The sequence below is a fragment of the Drosophila teissieri genome, chromosome X (assembly GCF_016746235.2).
Source record: "Drosophila teissieri strain GT53w chromosome X, Prin_Dtei_1.1, whole genome shotgun sequence".
Taxonomy (NCBI): domain Eukaryota; kingdom Metazoa; phylum Arthropoda; class Insecta; order Diptera; family Drosophilidae; genus Drosophila; species Drosophila teissieri.
In genome coordinates this window covers 7,514,183-7,531,703 of record NC_053034.1, presented here as the reverse complement: position 1 = coordinate 7,531,703, position 17,521 = coordinate 7,514,183, and the positions used below count along the sequence as shown (strand labels likewise).

The 17,521-nt window shown below is 42.3% G+C and overlaps 1 protein-coding gene across 1 annotated transcript; it reads right to left on the bottom strand.

Annotated features, from left to right (window-relative positions):
- Positions 1 to 49: 49 nt before the first annotated feature.
- On the bottom strand, positions 50 to 14,651 carry LOC122623772. The gene is made up of 6 exons (XM_043803099.1): positions 13,809 to 14,651; positions 3,313 to 3,605; positions 2,997 to 3,175; positions 1,531 to 2,491; positions 751 to 1,374; positions 50 to 678 (listed from the first exon to the last, which is right to left on the bottom strand). Exons 1-6 carry the CDS (start codon positions 14,200 to 14,202, stop codon positions 550 to 552), a joined length of 2,580 nt encoding a protein of 859 aa, XP_043659034.1. The 5' UTR covers positions 14,203 to 14,651; the 3' UTR covers positions 50 to 549.
- Between the last annotated feature and the right edge of the window lie 2,870 nt (positions 14,652 to 17,521).

Sequence of the window (17,521 nt, the reverse complement as noted above, 5' to 3'; positions counted from 1 at the left end):
GTAGCAGTTTTTATTTAAAGGTTTATGTATAACAATATACAGCATATAGTATATACAACATGATTTCATAAAATTAGGTACTAGAGTTTTATATAATTATAACTATAAAGTACTATGTATAACTCTCTCTTCGTCACGCGCAAAATTTCCAAACCTTCGGAATAAATTAAAGGACTAAAATGTACTCATCATGTAACAAAAATATGACAAAAATAGTTGGAATTGATTTGCACGCTTCAAGTTGCACGTCATGTTTTCCTCGATTTGATTTCTTTGTTTGTGTTTTTTTTTGTTTTTCTTTCTTTTTTTTGTAACTTTTGTTTTACTATTCGTAACTGGAACACACTGTGAGTGTAAAATGTGGTGCAGAGTGAAAAGAACATGTATAGGAGGAGGATAACGATCCGAAAAAGTCGAGGGTGCAGATGAGTCGATGCTATAAATATGTGGGCATTGTTTGATAGACAAGAAATAGATAACATGACAAAATGGAGGGTATAAATAATCGGAAATGGGCGGATCCTGGGCTCAGCACTCAGTACTCAGTACTTAGGCGAGGCGTTTCTTTCGACTGGGCGACAGGATCTTCAGCATTGTGACGACGGGCGCCTCAAAGGACATCGACACCACGAAGGACAGGAAGTAGGAGGCCACCGTCAGACCGAAGAACATGACAACCTGGAACATGACATGGGAAATGAATAAGTTTTACTATGAGCAACCATTTTGCACCATCAAATAACAACTCACCATCAGATCCCCGCCCAGGTGAAGCGGCGCATCCGAGTTGAGCGCCATGGAGCGGATGACGATCGGGTGGACCAGGTAGGCGCAGTAGGTGACGCGGGAGAAGGGATAGAGGCAGGGCGCCGAGAGCAGCGAGTTAATGTAGCCGCCGTAGCCCGTGGAGCAGGCGATGGTGATCCAGGCCAGCGAGAGCGCCCAGGCCGAGTGGCTCAGCGAGCTGTAGGCGGCGGCGGTGAACTGCGACAGGTCGGCCTTGTACAGCCCAAAGACCAGCACGAACAGGTTGAGCATGGCCAGTGTCCAGGCGGTGGCCACCGTCAGCTTGGGCAAACGGATCTTGCAGTTGGTCCGGAACAGAATCCAGCCCACGGCCATGCCAATCAGATAGGGACCCAAGCGAGTCCATGGCTTGTCGTAGATCTTGTCGAACAGCGCCAGCGGATCGTCTGTGTTCGGCCGATGGTTGTTGGTGAACGCAATCACCGCCGTGGTGATCCACGACAGCACCAGGAACACCAGCGTCGTGATGGCCGAGAGCTTGAAGTGCCGCACGCCCACAATCAGGATGATGGCGCCGATCATGTAGAACTGCGTGTCATTCGCCAGATACCAACTCCAGAGCATGCACTGTGGATTTGGGGAAAGGAGAAAGAAGCTGTTACTGTTTGTTATACAAAAACAGAGGCCCACGCGGCGTATGCGTGATATTTGCTTCATTTTGTTCGCACGGTACACAGTGCGTATGAGTGATACCCATATTTTTGATTAAATTAAGACTCTCACCATCTCATCGACAGGGAACAGGGTGTTGATGTAGAGGATGTTGCGCCACCAGTAGTCCGGGCAGGTGATGTGGTCCATGGTGGGGGGGTCGAAGATCGAGTAGGTGGCCAGGTACTTCATGGTCACCTGGACCACGCCCAGGACGAACAGATAGGGGGCGGTGAGGCGCATGAACCGATAGGCGACCAGGCCGAAGAAGTGTGCAGTTCCAGCCGTAAACTCATTGGCACCCTTGCTCAACTTGTTCAACTTGCCCTTGGCATTCGTGCGGAAGTAGATGTACGAGATGAGGAAGCCGCTGATGAAGAAGAAGGTGTCCACGCTGAACGGCCCATTGGTGATGGCCTGGAAGAAGAAGTTCTGCTCCACCTCCTTGCGCATCTCCATGTTGTCGGAGTACTTGAAGACGACGATGCACGTGTGTCCCAGTATGACCCAGGCCATGCTGAAGGCGCGCAGTCCATGGATGCACGGAATGGTATCCGCACCCACATTGCGATCGCAGATGGCATTGAAGTTCGTTATCGCCGAGAAGGAGAGCAGCAGCTCCGAGTAGATGCTCAACTTCTCCGGCTCATGCAGATGCCCCTCCAGGTGCTCATCCGAGTTGCTATTGTTGCTGCCGCTGCGATGATGATCGTGGTGATCGTGATCCGCATCGTGATCGTGGTGGTGTCCATTGCCGCTGTCATTATCATTCGGTGGCAAATTCAGCACCAAAGCGTCCAATTGCTTCAGCGAATTCGAGGACTGCGAGTGATCCGATTGCTTGAGGGGATCATCGTGAGCGGTCATTGTGTCGCTGTAATCGGACGAGGCACAGCCGATTCCCGAGCTCGTCTCGCTGTTGTTCATCATCTCCTTGTCCTGGCGACGCAGTGCCTCCTTCAGCTGGCGCCTCAGGTAAATCTCGAACAGGGTGCCGCAGCAAATCAAGGCCAGCACAATGCCAGATACCACACTACAAGCAGATAAGTGTTATCCAGCAATATTAGTTACATATTCTAAAATTGTGCTTAAATAGTTCGATTAGATGATCAGATGGTTTTGCTTTGCATTTAATGGAGTATTCAAAAATGTAGTTTAATAAATAAAAAAAGCAACTTTTACTTAGAAAAGATGTAAGGAATGCAAATAAATATTTGAAGCTCAGAAATTATTCTCCGTGCAGTTTCAACAGACATGGGGAAGCATATAATCATATTAGCCGCTAATATTTTAAGCCAACAAATGGAGTTTCGCTTTTTATTATAATTCGATTTGGGGGGAAGCAAAATTTCACACAAATCGACTGACTTAACTACCGACTCCATTGACTGACGCTAATGCCCAAAACCAACTGCCCAAACACTGCGCATTGTGTTTGCTCAATTGTTTAGTGGACTCTGGCATTTTTGAAAGTGAACTTTTGATGGGTGGTGCTGGTGATGGTGGTGCTTGGCATGGATTGGTTTCCGGCCACTTACATCAGCAGGCAGAAGGTCTTGTCCGCCCAGATGTTGAACTCCTTGTCGGTGGGCACGCGGATGTCCAGGACACGCAGATCCCGCGTCGGCAGCTCCACATGCGCCCAGGTGCTCATCCGGTCGATGTCCGCAATGGAGCAGCTGGAGGGCAGGCACATGCCCACGTAAATGGTGCGCAGCTGGTGAAACATGAAATGCAACATTAAATAGGTGTTTTCTTGCAATTTAAAAATATTGTTTGATATGCCAAAAAACCTAGATTTCCATCTTGAATGCCAAGCCTTTTGCAACTATGTATTTCATATGGTTTCCTTACCACTTGGGTGGGCAGCGTCTCGTTGAGCTGCATCTTGATCACATAGAAACCGGGTAGAAAGGGCGGCGGGGCGTTGTAGACACTGCTGTATCCTTGGGTGTGGGCGGCGGCGAAGGGCAGGCCGCTGTTCTTGGTCTCGCCGTCTGGAGAGGATGTGGCTGGCGAGGAGCTGTTGTCCTTGCCGGGTGCAACGATCTGGCCATCGTCAATGGCATCGCACAGGGCCAACGAACCCATCCAGTAGTTGTTGCCGTAGAAGAAACCGGATGTATAGTGACCGGAAGCATCGTCCACTGAGAGAAAAAGAGAGGGAAAGCGAAGGGAAGGGCATCAGAAGCGTTCGAAGTGCAACACATGCTGTGGCATGTGTAATATAATAAGTAAAAAACATAAAACTAGCCATTATGCAATTGCAGTGCAGCCGTCGAGCTGCCAACTTCAAAATGCCGCCATCATCTTGATGACTCGGCGACTGAGCGACCCAAGCAATTCCCTATAAAGCTTAAAGTTAGCGGGAAAATCTATTAAAATGCCTGATTTATGTCTATATTATGTTACATAGAATCGAATAGCAACTAATTGATGAATTTGTCAGTCGAACTGGAAGGCTGCAGTGGATTCGGAGTCAGATTCAGATTCAGTTTCAGTTTCGGCTACAAAATCAATCCTTGCCCAATGCAACACTGCTGATTTATTTGCACGAAGCTGAGGTGTTGTTATGGTATTTTATTTTCGTTTGCTTGCAACCAGTTGCCAAACAGATCGGGGACTTGAGACGGCGACTGGAACTGGGACTGTGGGTCCAACCAGTTTTCATTTTTATCGCTGCTTTTCGGTTCGAAAATGGCAACTTAAGTCATGCAATGCTCTTTTGTTCGCTTGGCATGGTGACACGAGGAAAATGGCAACTCTTACGTGAGCATCCATTATCCACTGTCCACTGTCCATTATCCACTATCCAGTGTTTAGTGTTTAGTGTCCAGCAGCCACTTCCACTTCCCCGATGGCTTGGCCAAAAGCAGGAACTGATCTCTGAGCAATCTCTGGGTTACACAAGAGCCGGCCATGACCATGAGGAGCCATCGGTCGGAAATGTTTGCCAGCATTTGCATGTGCCGAAATCAAAAGTAAACACACCAATTTCAGTGGCGGTGTACAGATGGTGAACAAACGCGGAAGGAATATGCTTTTCATGTTTGATTTATAGTTTAATTAAGAAAAAATATATGTCCAGGTAAAACTATATATGTGAATTCTCTATTGCACAACCTGGCACTTGGTTTTTATCACCCTTTTAATACGCCTAATATATGTTACAACTAAACGTGGTGCAGCCGTGATAAATAAAAGTGATTTCTGTTTTTCCAACACACCCTCAACCGATCAGCGATCAGCGATCTCTGCGTAATGTTTAAACATGTTTTCAATTTAATTTAGCGATTGAGGTCATTTGATTGGCTGCTGGTAAGCGTTTCATCACAAAACCTCCATCGAGACGCCAGTACATGGCAAATGGGTCGGCATTTAAGCATCAGAGTGATGTGATATGCTCGTATGTACATATGTACCTATGTACTTCTTCAATTGAACGTGTCATTCGGGCGTTTAACGCTCTTGGTAAATGGTAAATAGTTAATGGTAAATGGTCAATGGTAAATGGTCAATGGTAAATGGAAGCTGAAGCTTAAGCCAAAGCTGCTGTCGAACCCAAACAAGATCAACAGATGGGACAGACAATGGGGCTTACAAGGTGACATGTCCGACCACCAGTGCTCACCCAATCCCCAACCCAGATGAACTTGGTAGCGGCTACCGAAAGTCGATGCCGATGGCGATGCCGATTCCGATGCCGAAACAGATTCAAAACAGATTTCATCGTGTATTCTTGTCCGGCGACTCGGAAGGTCGTCCAGCATGTGAGATCGTGCGTATATATATTTATATATATGATTTATATAGGTCGGGGGAAAGCGGTCCAGCAGGTAGGGAAATCGATGCTCACGACACCAGCCGCACCTTAAAGCGCAGCCAATTTTCCATACATTACACAGCTCGTAATAAGTACAAGATATTTTTGAGGTTTTCGTTTGACTTGCCCTGTCTCCTTTGCTTAACTACAGGTGAGTCAATATTTTATTAAAAAATGTTAGAGCCGAAAATATAATACCCAAAGCTCATTAAATTATCCAATTAAGTGCTCGCCACGCGGAGGCTGTTTACAATTTCGCAGAATCTCATTGAAAGCCTGGCCAAGATCAAACTGTGCACTTGAATCGCACGAAAATATTTGCAAGAAGATTAAGATACATAAATATAGTACATAAATATACATACATATATGCGTGTTCAACTGAAGGTGAGGACAAAGGCGGGGTAGGCAAATGTGTTAACACACCAAATCGCCGATTGCAGTCGACCATAATGAGTGGCGAAAAACAGAAACAGAAAACAATGAGGGCGTGGCCCTAAAAGCCAGGCCAAAACCACCGGGTGACAAAGCTGTTGAAATCCATTTGATTGATGAAACGATTGTATAAATATAATGGCAATAAATAATGCGCTCTGCCCGTCAAATAGTTGCCATTATACCGATACCTTTTGTTGCTATTTTTATAAATATTTTTGTATTTATCCACTTTTGCGAACAGTTGCGAAACGGCGCACAGTCAAAGCTGGCGAAATTATTAAACAAAAACGAAAAAAAACAAGACAACGCGCCTCAAATGCTAACAGTTCAATTAAGGCACGAAAAGTAATAATTTCTTTAATGATCTGCGTCACAAGAAGCATTGCAATCCATAAATAATATTGGCTTGCTATTCTTTTTATTGGCTAAAAATTTACTTTTGGACACCACGCTAATTGCTAACTGCTAGTTGTGGAGACTTACAAGATTTATGTAGGGGGGCTGGCTCTTGGCACGCCCCCAAAAGTGTAAATCCATCGTGCAAAACGCCTAACACGCCCTAACATTTTTAATGTTTTTTTAAATTTACCAAATGGTCCCAGGAAACCGCACTTTTAGTGCCATTAAATTAGCTTTGGGGGGTCTTTTGAATGGCTTCAAATTCTACATGCATCTAATTGATTGTGTCAAAGGTTCAAGCAATCGCTTTGGCCAACTAAATTTGGCAATTGCGTACTAATGTTTGGCTTTGTCATTAGAACGCCAGAGTCAAGACGAAATTTGTAGCTGATGTGGGGACATTAGAGGCGTGTGTTGTGGATTTAAGATCCGCTCGTTTGTCTTGGCCAAATAAATTTCCTGTCATTTAACGCGCAAGCTGCCAAAGTCTTTGAACTTGGCTGGGTGTAGCGTTCTGTGTGCTCATTGCTGAGGTGTGTCTAGTAGATCGCATCTGGAGGATACATTAGTTGCCATGTTTCTGGCTAAAAATAAACAACAAACGCTGTTTGTTCTTTGCGTCTCTCAATGTGGTTCTCCTTTTTTTCAGTTCAAGTAAACTTTGGATTTAGAATGATATTTTATCATGATAAGTACTCAGATATACCTATTGTTAATTTCTTGAAATCGTTAGTCAGTCAGTTTATGATTCATAGTAGCTTAAACATTTTTCCCCCTTTTCTGCTATGTAATAATTATACATCGCCGTTGCCTAATTGAGTCGCATAATAAAACGCGACTCGCTGGGCAATTTTATGCTCGCAGATCAGCGGAGCTTGAGATTCCTCGAGTGGCTCAGTTAGTTGGCCAAATAAGATGGAGCGATTACTTCCTACTTGCCACCTGAGGTTATGGATACGCAATACGTACCGCATGGGTATTTGTATTCGTAATCGTAATCGTATTCGTGTCTCGTTGGCCCACAGTCAAAGTGTTTCTTTCTTTTTTCCCACTTTTCAATGTCAATGTTGGGCAGCCAGGGGCTTTGCACACACATAAATCTTATCAAAGACGTCCCCTCGGGGCTCTTGTGACGCCCACATCGATGACGATGTAGCAGCCAGACGAAAGTAAGAGTTGAAAGAAAAAAAAATGAAAAAAAATGAAAAAAATTAATGAAAATAAGAGTCGACGACGAGTCAAAGAGTTGGCCTGTCTTTTGGGGTTTGGGTTTTGGGTTTTTTCTCTTTTTGGACTCGGCACAGATTCGGCACAAGGTCAGCTGCATCTTCAGCTTTGGTTATTTCGCCTGACTAACTGGTATTTCGATTCGATTTCTGAATTTCGATATTCCATGTTTTTGGACTTGGTCACTGACACGTGGCAATGCCATCATTTTGCGCAATGGACCGACCGCTGATGATCGCTCCGCAACAATTAAATGATTTCTGCGCATTTCTTTGCCACGGATGGCCGATGAAACTGGTTTCGGGTTACCAGTTGTTGGCCCAAATACAAAAATTCAGGGCTGCACATTGGTTTTTTGGCCCAACAAAATGTGAGTCACAACGAACGTCGAACGTCATTGCCGAAACGATTATTTGATGGGCTGGTAATTCTGTGGAATATTTGTGGAATAATTAGCCCACAGAGTGCGGAGTCACGGTGCATTCCGTCAGCAGTCATTGCAGCTTAAATTAGCTCGTCTTTCCACGGATTTATCTATTATCTAGCCTATCTGCTAAGTCGAAGATAATGAATTGTTTGCTCAAGGGAACTCTAATCATTGCGATATATGTAGTAAGAAGTGCATTAACTAACAACTCATTTTATAAATTATAATAATAAAATAATATAAAATGAATATTATTATTAAATATATACATGTTTGACTTTATCAAATATATTTTATTAATAATTAACATGTTGGTAATTAATTCTGGAGTACTTCTCGTTTATGATTTCGTCATTTTGCCAACTACACTCGCAGTTGCATAACCCTAATGCGCTGTAATCAAATTGATACGACCACCCAAAATTGCAATTATGGTCAATAACCCCAAATTGAGAGCTCGTTCAAATGGCCGTCGGTCGTTTCATAACCGAATCGGTGGAAATTCAAATTAATGCCGGGCACGTCGATCGATCGAGCGATCCAGCGATCACCTGCCGCTATTGTCTTTCAATTTCTTCGTATTCATATGTTTTATTTTTTTGTATTGTGGCCGGCTCACTTTTACCTAACGGAAATGGTTTCTTGCTTTTACCCAGTGTCAAATGCAAATGGGTTGTGGCATGGTTATGGCACACGGATCGAAATCAAAGTGGTTGGGGGGTTTATTAATTAAGGGGGGTGGTGGTTGGTTGTCAACCTTCGATCGAAATGCAATGCGACTAGAAATCGATCGATTAGCTTTTCGCTATTTTGTGTTTCTTTGTTTATTTGTTGTTTATTTTTTGCATTTGCCCAAGACCGAGTGTCGCATTAAACTTGAAACTACTATACAAATGGATTTGGCAAGCGTCCCGCCATGACGGACACAATTCGCAATGATCGAAATTAGCGCCGTCTCATGATGGAATGCAATTTCTGTCTAATTAACGTGTGTGTGTCTGCCTGTCTGTCTGTCTGTCTGGAAGCTGGTCGTAATAATTCCACTCGGAGTTGCCTAATTGTGGCATTTAGGCGTTCGCATTGCCCTCGAACAGTCTGCGTGTTAATTGCGTTCGGTCGGCGCTCATCTAAGTGAATTATTAACCCGGCCCGGGCATTAAGTCCGCCCTTCTTTATGATGCCACTTTGCACACGAAATTATAATGGCTTTGTTTACGCATCCCCACTTTGGTCTTTAAATACTTTACTCCTAGCGCGCAATTCATGGAAATCTTTCAATAAACTTCATTTTACATGTTATAAAATATTAAACAAAGAAATAAAAGTGAGAATAAAGGTCCATTGCTTCTAAAATAAATTTCTAAAATATTTAACTCTGTTAATAAAACTTTATATTATTGTAATTGTATTAATAAATCAATAATTTCAGAATAAGCACTCAAATCAATAAATTTTTATTGGTTTCTAGAACGCCGCGCTGAAAAGTAGGCCACAATTTGCGCTGATCTCTGATCCTAACACTCCTAACACCCCAAAGAAGTCGATCATTCTGTTGCTGTTTTCTGTGCCAATTGTTTGGTATTTGGCCTAGACCTTTTGGACCCCGATACGCGACCGACTGCCACTTTTTTTGCGACTCGGCCAATTGCAATGCGTGGCGGCGATTTTAATTACGCACAATTATCCGAAAACGAGTTTGTTGCCTAAGTCATTCGTTTTGTGGGGGGGAAAAAAACTCGGCCAAAATCGCGGTCAAAGTTGAAAGTATTTTACATACAATGTCTCCACTCGAATGAACCGTTATTGCAAACAATAATAGCCAACAACGTCGTCTTGGCCATAATTTCATTTTCGCTGAAAACAAAAATAAAACCCCAAACAAAAACTGAAGAAAAACAAAAAAGAAAAAAGAAAAAAACTGCAAGGCATTGCAACAATCAAATTAAAGTTACATTACATAAGCTAAGCTTGTGTCCAGTAGAGAGCGAGATAGAGACAGGTGGACCGCGAGAGAGAGAGAGAGAGAGAGAGAGGGGAAGAAACTGAGAAATAGAGATACACTGAGATTTATTCGGGAGAAACCGAGAGAGAGAGAGAGAGAGAGACTTGTCGCATGTTGCCGCTGTGCTGATATTGCTGCCGTGTTTGTTTGTTGTGCAATTTCAGCTTCTGCTTCTTCTTCGCGTTGCAGGCAAAAATAAACACAGCTATGCGCAAGTTATTAGCACTGATCGCGTAAATAATATGTAACCAAAAAAAGTAGCAAGCACCATATATTTTAAAAATGTTATTTTACAAATAGTATCGAAATTATTTTTTAAACTTTCATTTTAGTTTTCAGATCACAATTTCTTTGTTTGCTTTGAGTAGCAAATAAAAATAAGTATTTGTTTTACATTTAATTTCACACGAGACCCCTATAATTTTGAACACAACTGTAGCCGTTGGATTTTGATATGGGAAAGCCGTAGAAATTATGTTGCGTGACGTTTCATTTCGCACAAAGGCTGTAATTGGGCCTGTTACCCCCGCCGCCTCCCGCACTGCAAACCGAAAAGTCGGCTAAGTATATTGGCCTAAAAAAAAAGAAACCGTTGTGCATTGTGACCAACTAATGACCAAACAGGCTGCAAAGTCCATAACCAAGCCATCGAACCTCGATCACTTGTTGGCTTATTTTGTTAACTTGGCTTCGTTTCAATTTCGGTAATTTCAGGTGAAATGCAATACGAGGTCATTTTCCTGGGCTGGCAACAACAACCAGCGATATTTCTTTACCCGGAATATTTGCAGAATACAAAAAAATGAGTATTACAAAGATTGTGAAAGCTTTTTTTGATTTTTGAGGAAGTTTAACGATTGCCTTCCACGATGATGATGATGAGACAATATTTGCACTTCCTCTAAGACTTTTGCCGACTATTTGCCCGCGACTTAAATCAACAAAACAAAAAAAAGTGCCGAAAAAAAGTACAAATTCGTTTTCGCTCTTTCGATTCGATGGAGACGGGGACCTTCGACTTGACTTCCAAAATGCAAGTTTTTTTTTTGGTTTTTTTGTCACGGCAAGTGCATTTCAGGGCAACCTTCAACCTGCCAATCGAGTTCAGCCAAGCGAGTACATGCCACCGAATCTATTGCATTTGCTATTGCATTGGCCACACGAATATAGATGGAGAAACACCAGCGATAAATGTGAATTAAAACAGAAGTAACAAGTAACAACAAGCGCAGCAAAAACAAAGGTAACACCGGCCACAATTTATTAGCCATTGATCTTGGCCGAGGATTGGGAGCTCCAGATACGAAACCTGTGCTGGAAATTATGTCCGAAGCGTTTAAATAACAATTTCCAGCCAGTGTCCAAGTGTCCAAATGTCCGAGTTCGAGTTCGAGTCCGGTTTACTATGTTGGCTGGCTGTCTAGCTGGCTGGTTAGTTGGCCAGCAGGAAAAACTTTGGCCCTGACTCCGCTCATGTGTGGCAATAAAACACACAATTCATGTGGAGACATTGACACAGATGCCATGCCAGTTACAGAGTCCCGGCTTTTTGCCTCCCAAAAACAAAAAAAAACCAAAAATACCCATGCCTAAGCCCCAATTTTGTGATGTTTTATGTTGAGTTGGAGGCGGTGGAGCAAAAAACTGAAGGTTGATGGGCAAATATAATTGAAAAGGATTTTTGAAACAAAACTTAAATTACAGTTTACCTACATAATATATATTATATTATTGAAATAATGAAAAAATAGTTTAAAATTAAAAAAAATCATTAAATATGTACGTTTATTAATTGAATATGTTTTGAGAATAAATATGCAGCCTGCACTAAACTACCTCCTAAGTGTGGCCAGGTCCATGATGCACTGCATCCAGAATGACGACGGGATGCCCACATGGCCTCTGGAACCACTATCACACACACCCACACACAAACTACTACTTTTCCTATCACATCACAACTTCCGGTCAACAGATCTATTACATTACATTAGCATCATTTTTGGTTGTGTTTCACGTTTAGTGAAACTTATATATTTATTGTAAGCATACACACGGCAGCCCAAAAAAATAATAAAAAATGCGCCAACATTAAAAGGAAAATGTTTAATTAAAATTAAGGAAATGCTTTCGCTGGGAAAAAACATATTAATATATAAAATAGAGATAAAATAAGGTGATATAAACCGTCTGGCAAAAGACAAAGCCCCCAAGTTATTGCAGTTAGTTAATTAGTTAACTGCGATATTTAACTGCTCGTTAATGAAAAGGAAATTAAGACGAACTTCCGAAACGCCTTGGCCTTTCTCCCCGAAAGAAAGCGAAAACCCCCAAAACGGAGAGTGAAAACGCTTCCGCACGGCCGGAAAATGCATTTTCTTTTACGGCCATTCATCTGCCGCGCTCACCAAATGGTTTTTCCCCAGACTCCATGAACTTGAACCGTGGCCGAGAGGCGCCTTTCAATGGATGTGCCCACTTTCCGGTCACTTTGGCCCATGGTGCAAGCAGTGAAATAATAATAAAAAAGAAACTTGAACACTTTTATTTCGTCTGTATGCTTTTTTTCGGTTTTTGGTTTTGGTTTTTTTGTGGGGCTCTCTTTCTCTTTTCCTTGTGTTTTGCGTTAATTGATTACATAACCAGCATCTGGAGAGTGGTTTTAGCTTGGCCAAGTCAGTTGGTCAGTGGTGCTTTGTCGGTCTCAGGTTGCTGGAATCGATAGGATTGCTTTTTTGGCTGCTGCGGCAACTTGTCGCAACTAAAACACAAAAACCAAAAACCAAAAAAAAAGAGAGAAAAACCAAAAACCGAAAAACCGAAAATAAAACAAGTCCCACAACATGTATTCATAATTCAGGCTTTTGATCTCGGCCAGTCAGTCAGTCAGTCTCACTTTCGACTGCAAATACTGCCCAGTCGATCCAATTTGATCTGGTCGTGCAATTGAACCGTTCCATTCAGTTATTCAATACCAAGCCCACTGACATAATGACCAACAAAAAATCAAAAAAAAAGCCAAAAAAATCAGAAAAAAAAAGAAACGAACTTTTTGGAAAAACCAATTTGCCCGAATGGGGAAAAATTCGGCGAAACAGCGAGCGAAAAATGAAGCCGCCCATCAAGCCAAAAATTTGATTGAGTTGCTGCTGCGCAGTCGCAGTGTTGCTGCTGCAGTTGCTGCGGGTTGCTGCTGCAGTTGCTGCGTGTTGCTGCTGCACTGCTGCTGCTGCAGTGGCAAGAACTAATTGCGACCTTGGCGATCACTCGCCTCGTATCGTGCACTTATGTAGATTGTGTGCTCGCGGGCAAATTCGTCTATGCGGCGGCGACGCCAAAATCTCTATATCTATAAAACCGCGCATATATAGTATCTGCGCCGATCGCCAAAATCGGCGAATGGCACGTTCACACATACATACGTACACACGGCGGTGCAGATCGTTGGTTTTATTTTTCAATCGAATGGGTCGCGAACAACAAGATCAGCTTTAACTCGGAAAACGTCTGTGGAAACTGCGATAACATGGGTGCAAGTGAATGGATACGTGATCTTTGTTTGTCGTTCAGAAGAAAGAAGATAAACCATCGGCGGCTACCTTCATTCGCTTTTCTTTTTATCTAATTACTTATGTTATTATACTGTTTTTATTCATTTAATTTAATTCTTTTTATTTTTTTCCTAGCAAATTTGTATAGAGACTTAAGCTTAACCGCAAGCCGAAAATCTTTTTATTATTTTCATTTTTCCGTTTTAATCTTTTGGCTCTTAAATGTTAATTGTTTTCTGCGGCCAGAAATTATGATTTGATTAGGATTATCACAGCTGCTGGTGTTCCTAATTGAATGCAATTAGTTGTTTGAGCTTTGGTAAAAACAATGATAGAATAGAGGCTGCAATATTGTTATTGTTTTGATAAACTAAGTAGAAGTGTGTTAAATCCCTATTATCCCTATGAATATTTAGTTAAATAGAGTTCTGAATAGTGTTTCCCCATATACATATATGATTCATATATGTATCTTGCACTTACTCTTGACGGCCCACATCTTGGCATCGCTGAGTCCGCCCAGATAGCTCCTCATGTCGCGACTGCAGTTGGCGGACACGCCGCCGGCGCTCTCCACCTGGCCCCACTGGGCGGCCAGGATGGCGAGATCGAAGACGTTGAGGGCGTCCCTCAGGCGACGCGTCTGGGACAGATCGTAGCTGAGGGTTGGTGGTTTGGGGTCACCAGTTTGGGGTAGCAGAGTGGCGGAAGGGACAGCGCCGTGCAGACGGAGGTTAATCACATTGTGCTGGTCGGCGGAAGCGGAACTTAGGTTATGTCTGCCCGGCGGAAACTTGCCGTCGTCCTTGTCGATGGCCGCCTGCGGCGTTGCCAGCAGCGAGAGCAGCGTTGCCAGCACCAAAGTCCTGCGCATCATATCGCTCCGTTGCGATATCTATATATATCTATATATATGTAGATATATATATGCTAATTGGCTGGGCACGACGTTCCTGCGATGTCTTTTGCGTTGCTTCTCTGTTTTTCGGCCTGCTTCACTTTCACTCCACACAAACAACAAAAAAAAACAATATAAAATCCAATTCGGGTTAACAGGAATTATTTATATATTTTGCACCAGCATTTTCACAAGCAAAAAAAAAAAATTATATGACAAACACACTCGGCAGAACCGTTAGAATTCGGTATTATTTGTTTTGATGTATTTTGTTAGCACTTTAATTTTTATATTGTGTTTCTTTCTTTATTTTTGGAATGGGAGTTGTGGGGGAAATGTATTGGAAACACACGCGCGGCTTATTATAAGTCTTCAGCTTTTATTTATATTTTTGGGGAGCTGCGACGACCGCTTGGCATGAACGCACGTCTTCGAATCGCGACTGCGCGTCTTGAGCAGCTGTAAAAATATGTTAACAATTCCAAAAAACGCAGGCCCAAAAAAAAAACGAAAAAAAAATCTGAGCTCAGCTCAAGCTCGATCTCAATCTCAGACACAAACACACTCTCGCACTCTCGCTCTCTGGCAGCGCGGGCGCTCTCACTCTCTCTGTGTCTCCCGAAAGCGCAAGTTGTACCGTTAGCAGCACTTTCGTTGGCAGCCCGAGCGCTCCCTACCGCTCTCTCTCTCTCTTTTGGGAAAAAGCAAAAGCACTGCGTCATCGTACTATGTGGTAATAGCTTTCGGTGTGTGTGAGCATTATGTTATGGAATTTCGCGAGAGTGTGAGTGTTGCAAAAGTGGCCGCAAAAATGAAATTAGCCATTGATATTTGAATACGCGACGAGGTCTTGAGGATCGCAATCGCAATCACTATAAACCACTATGGCCATATAGCCAGCGGTCCCAAATTCCAGCCAAGTCGGTCAAATCAGTTAAGCCCAGTCGGTTAAATAAGCTAAATGGATTCGCACTCAGGCCCGCTGCTCAAACTCACATTTACGAACGTCTTTTAAGGGCCGCCTAAAAGCCCAGCTTCGCATAAAATTAACGCGATGCATAATGGAAAGATATTAAATGTTATAATATTTATTTTTACTTCAAAGGATCTTATGATAACCGTAAGGAATATTTACACATTTTAATGAAAACTCCATGGGTTTTTTAAAGTTAGCGTATGTACGAATCGGTTCCAAAATTGGAAAATAAAAGATATTAAGTTAATGTCAATATTTGAAGTTGGAAACTTTCAGCATATGAATGTGTTATAAATGACTCACCCAAACAAGAGGTGAATAATTTAAGGGGATTTACTAAAATATATTTCAAGCTAATATAATTTCAAATATAATACATTGGTTGGTGATAAAACAAGGTAATTACAATTAAAAACCACACACTGTAGTATTTGTTTATGAGTTTATTTACGAGTAGATTGGAAATAACTTTTCATATAGCCACTTGCTTCCAAATCCCATTCGAATTCCAGGTTTCCAGCTGAAGTAGCAGGAATGGGAATGGAGGAATTCGAATGAAAATGTTGCAAGCGTTGGAATAATTGTTGTTGTTGTTTCGATGGTGACCTGTTTTTAAGCACTCACACACTTTTGTTTACGAAAAGAGAGAGGGAGTGAGAGATAGTTGCACCTGGTGCAGATTCCCCCCCTTCTCTGTCTCTCTCTCTCGCGCCCGCAAGCTCCTTAACTCAAGCATTTCTCGAAAAAAAGAAGTTGTAAATTACGTCGGTTTTGGTTCCCCAACTATACATATATTGCCATATATTGTGCAAGATCTCAAACGTTGACGTCGTTCCGTTCGTGCAATGCTTTTCAATTTTTTTCAATTTTTCAATTTTCACAAAAGCCAAATAAAAAGTTGGGAACGGAGAGGGACGGCAAGATGCTAAGCATTTACCGTTAGCAAACGGAAACCAGTTCTGAGAAGTAAAAACCGCCAAAAAGAAGAAGCAGAGGAAGCAGAAATGCTGCCAAAAATTAAATGTTAAGTGGTAAAGTGAAACAAAATTGCATTATGTGCATCTTCGAGCATTTTCGGTAACAAGCCAAAAAAAAAGAAGCAGAAGCCTGCAGAAGATCTTGCAACGGTAAACTGGTTAGCAGGGCAAAAAATTCGAAATAAAAACTGCATCCAGAAGATGCAAGCAAAAGGAGCGAAAGAGTGGGCAACAAGGGAGAGAAAGAGAGAGAGCGAGATGCAGCGACTGGCATGAATGGAGATGCAAATGAAAAAGCAAAATATTTAAGGTTAGCCTTAATATCCCAGATGCACTCAACAAAAAACTGACCTAATCCTTAGTGAAATAATGTTTTGCTCTTCGATAGAAATAAAAGAATATTCCCATACGTATTTGGTTCCTGTCTCATTGGACTTCGGTTTCGCTGCGCATTTTCGGGCAGTGTAAGGGTCCGTCAGTGACCGTCAGTCATTCAAGCGGTCGCCTGGTGAACCACGTAAGGTCTGTCAGCGAATGAAAACCTGTCGCCCCACCCGCCCGACTCCCCTCACCGCCCAACGGGGTCGAGCTCATATCTTAATGAGAAAAGTGAAAGTGTCAAGAAATAAGCAAAGCGCTGGCCGAATGAGGGGCTCAGTTTAAACGTGAATAAATATGCGACCACTAAGCCAGGTCGAGAGATATGAAATTCAGTCAGAAATCAAGACAAATCCGGCCGGGTTTATCAATTAGCTGGCCGATAACCGAAATGAACCAAAATGAACCGAATATTTGGGATCGCGATCTGGGAATTGTCGTTAAGCTGATTGGATTTCCATTTTAAATGATCGCAAATGAAGACTCAAATCATGAAAACTAGAGATCATCTCTGGTAATGTAGTGCAGTACATAATCATTGACTTTGAGCTGACACGGCTCATGTTTTTGCTGAGTTTCCGCTGTGAAACATTGAAATTGGGTCATGTCGAGTGTCTGGCGATTTCTATCGAAAACATCTTAATTAATAAATAATTTATGATCCCGTTCCTTTGTCAATAAAGCCTTGAAAATGGCAAATATATATTCACTTTAAAGATCAACACACGAAACAATCGTTATAATTTGGACTGAACCAGCTGCTAAGTTTCGGGATTTCTTATCTGTAAGATACATTTCAACAGAATACTTTTAACAGAATCAACGATTTCTTATCTGTAAGATACGTTTCAACAGAATACTTTTACTCAACAGATACTTCTAACAGAATCAATGCCAAGAATCAGTGTCCGGTTTCTTTGAGTGATTGTTTGCGCGGATGCACGCTGAACAAACGCTTTTGACACTT

Excerpts from the sequence above, each read along its gene's own strand:
- LOC122623772 (XM_043803099.1), bottom strand. The coding sequence starts at position 14,202 with ATGATGCGCAGGACTTTGGTGCTGGCAACGCTGCTCTCGCTGCTGGCA. Across the intron at positions 1,375-1,530 it reads TGTTCCCTGTCGATGAGATG|TGCATGCTCTGGAGTTGGTA; the intron begins GTGAGAGTCTTA and ends CCAAATCCACAG. Across the intron at positions 679-750 it reads ACCTGGGCGGGGATCTGATG|GTTGTCATGTTCTTCGGTCT; the intron begins GTGAGTTGTTAT and ends GTCATGTTCCAG.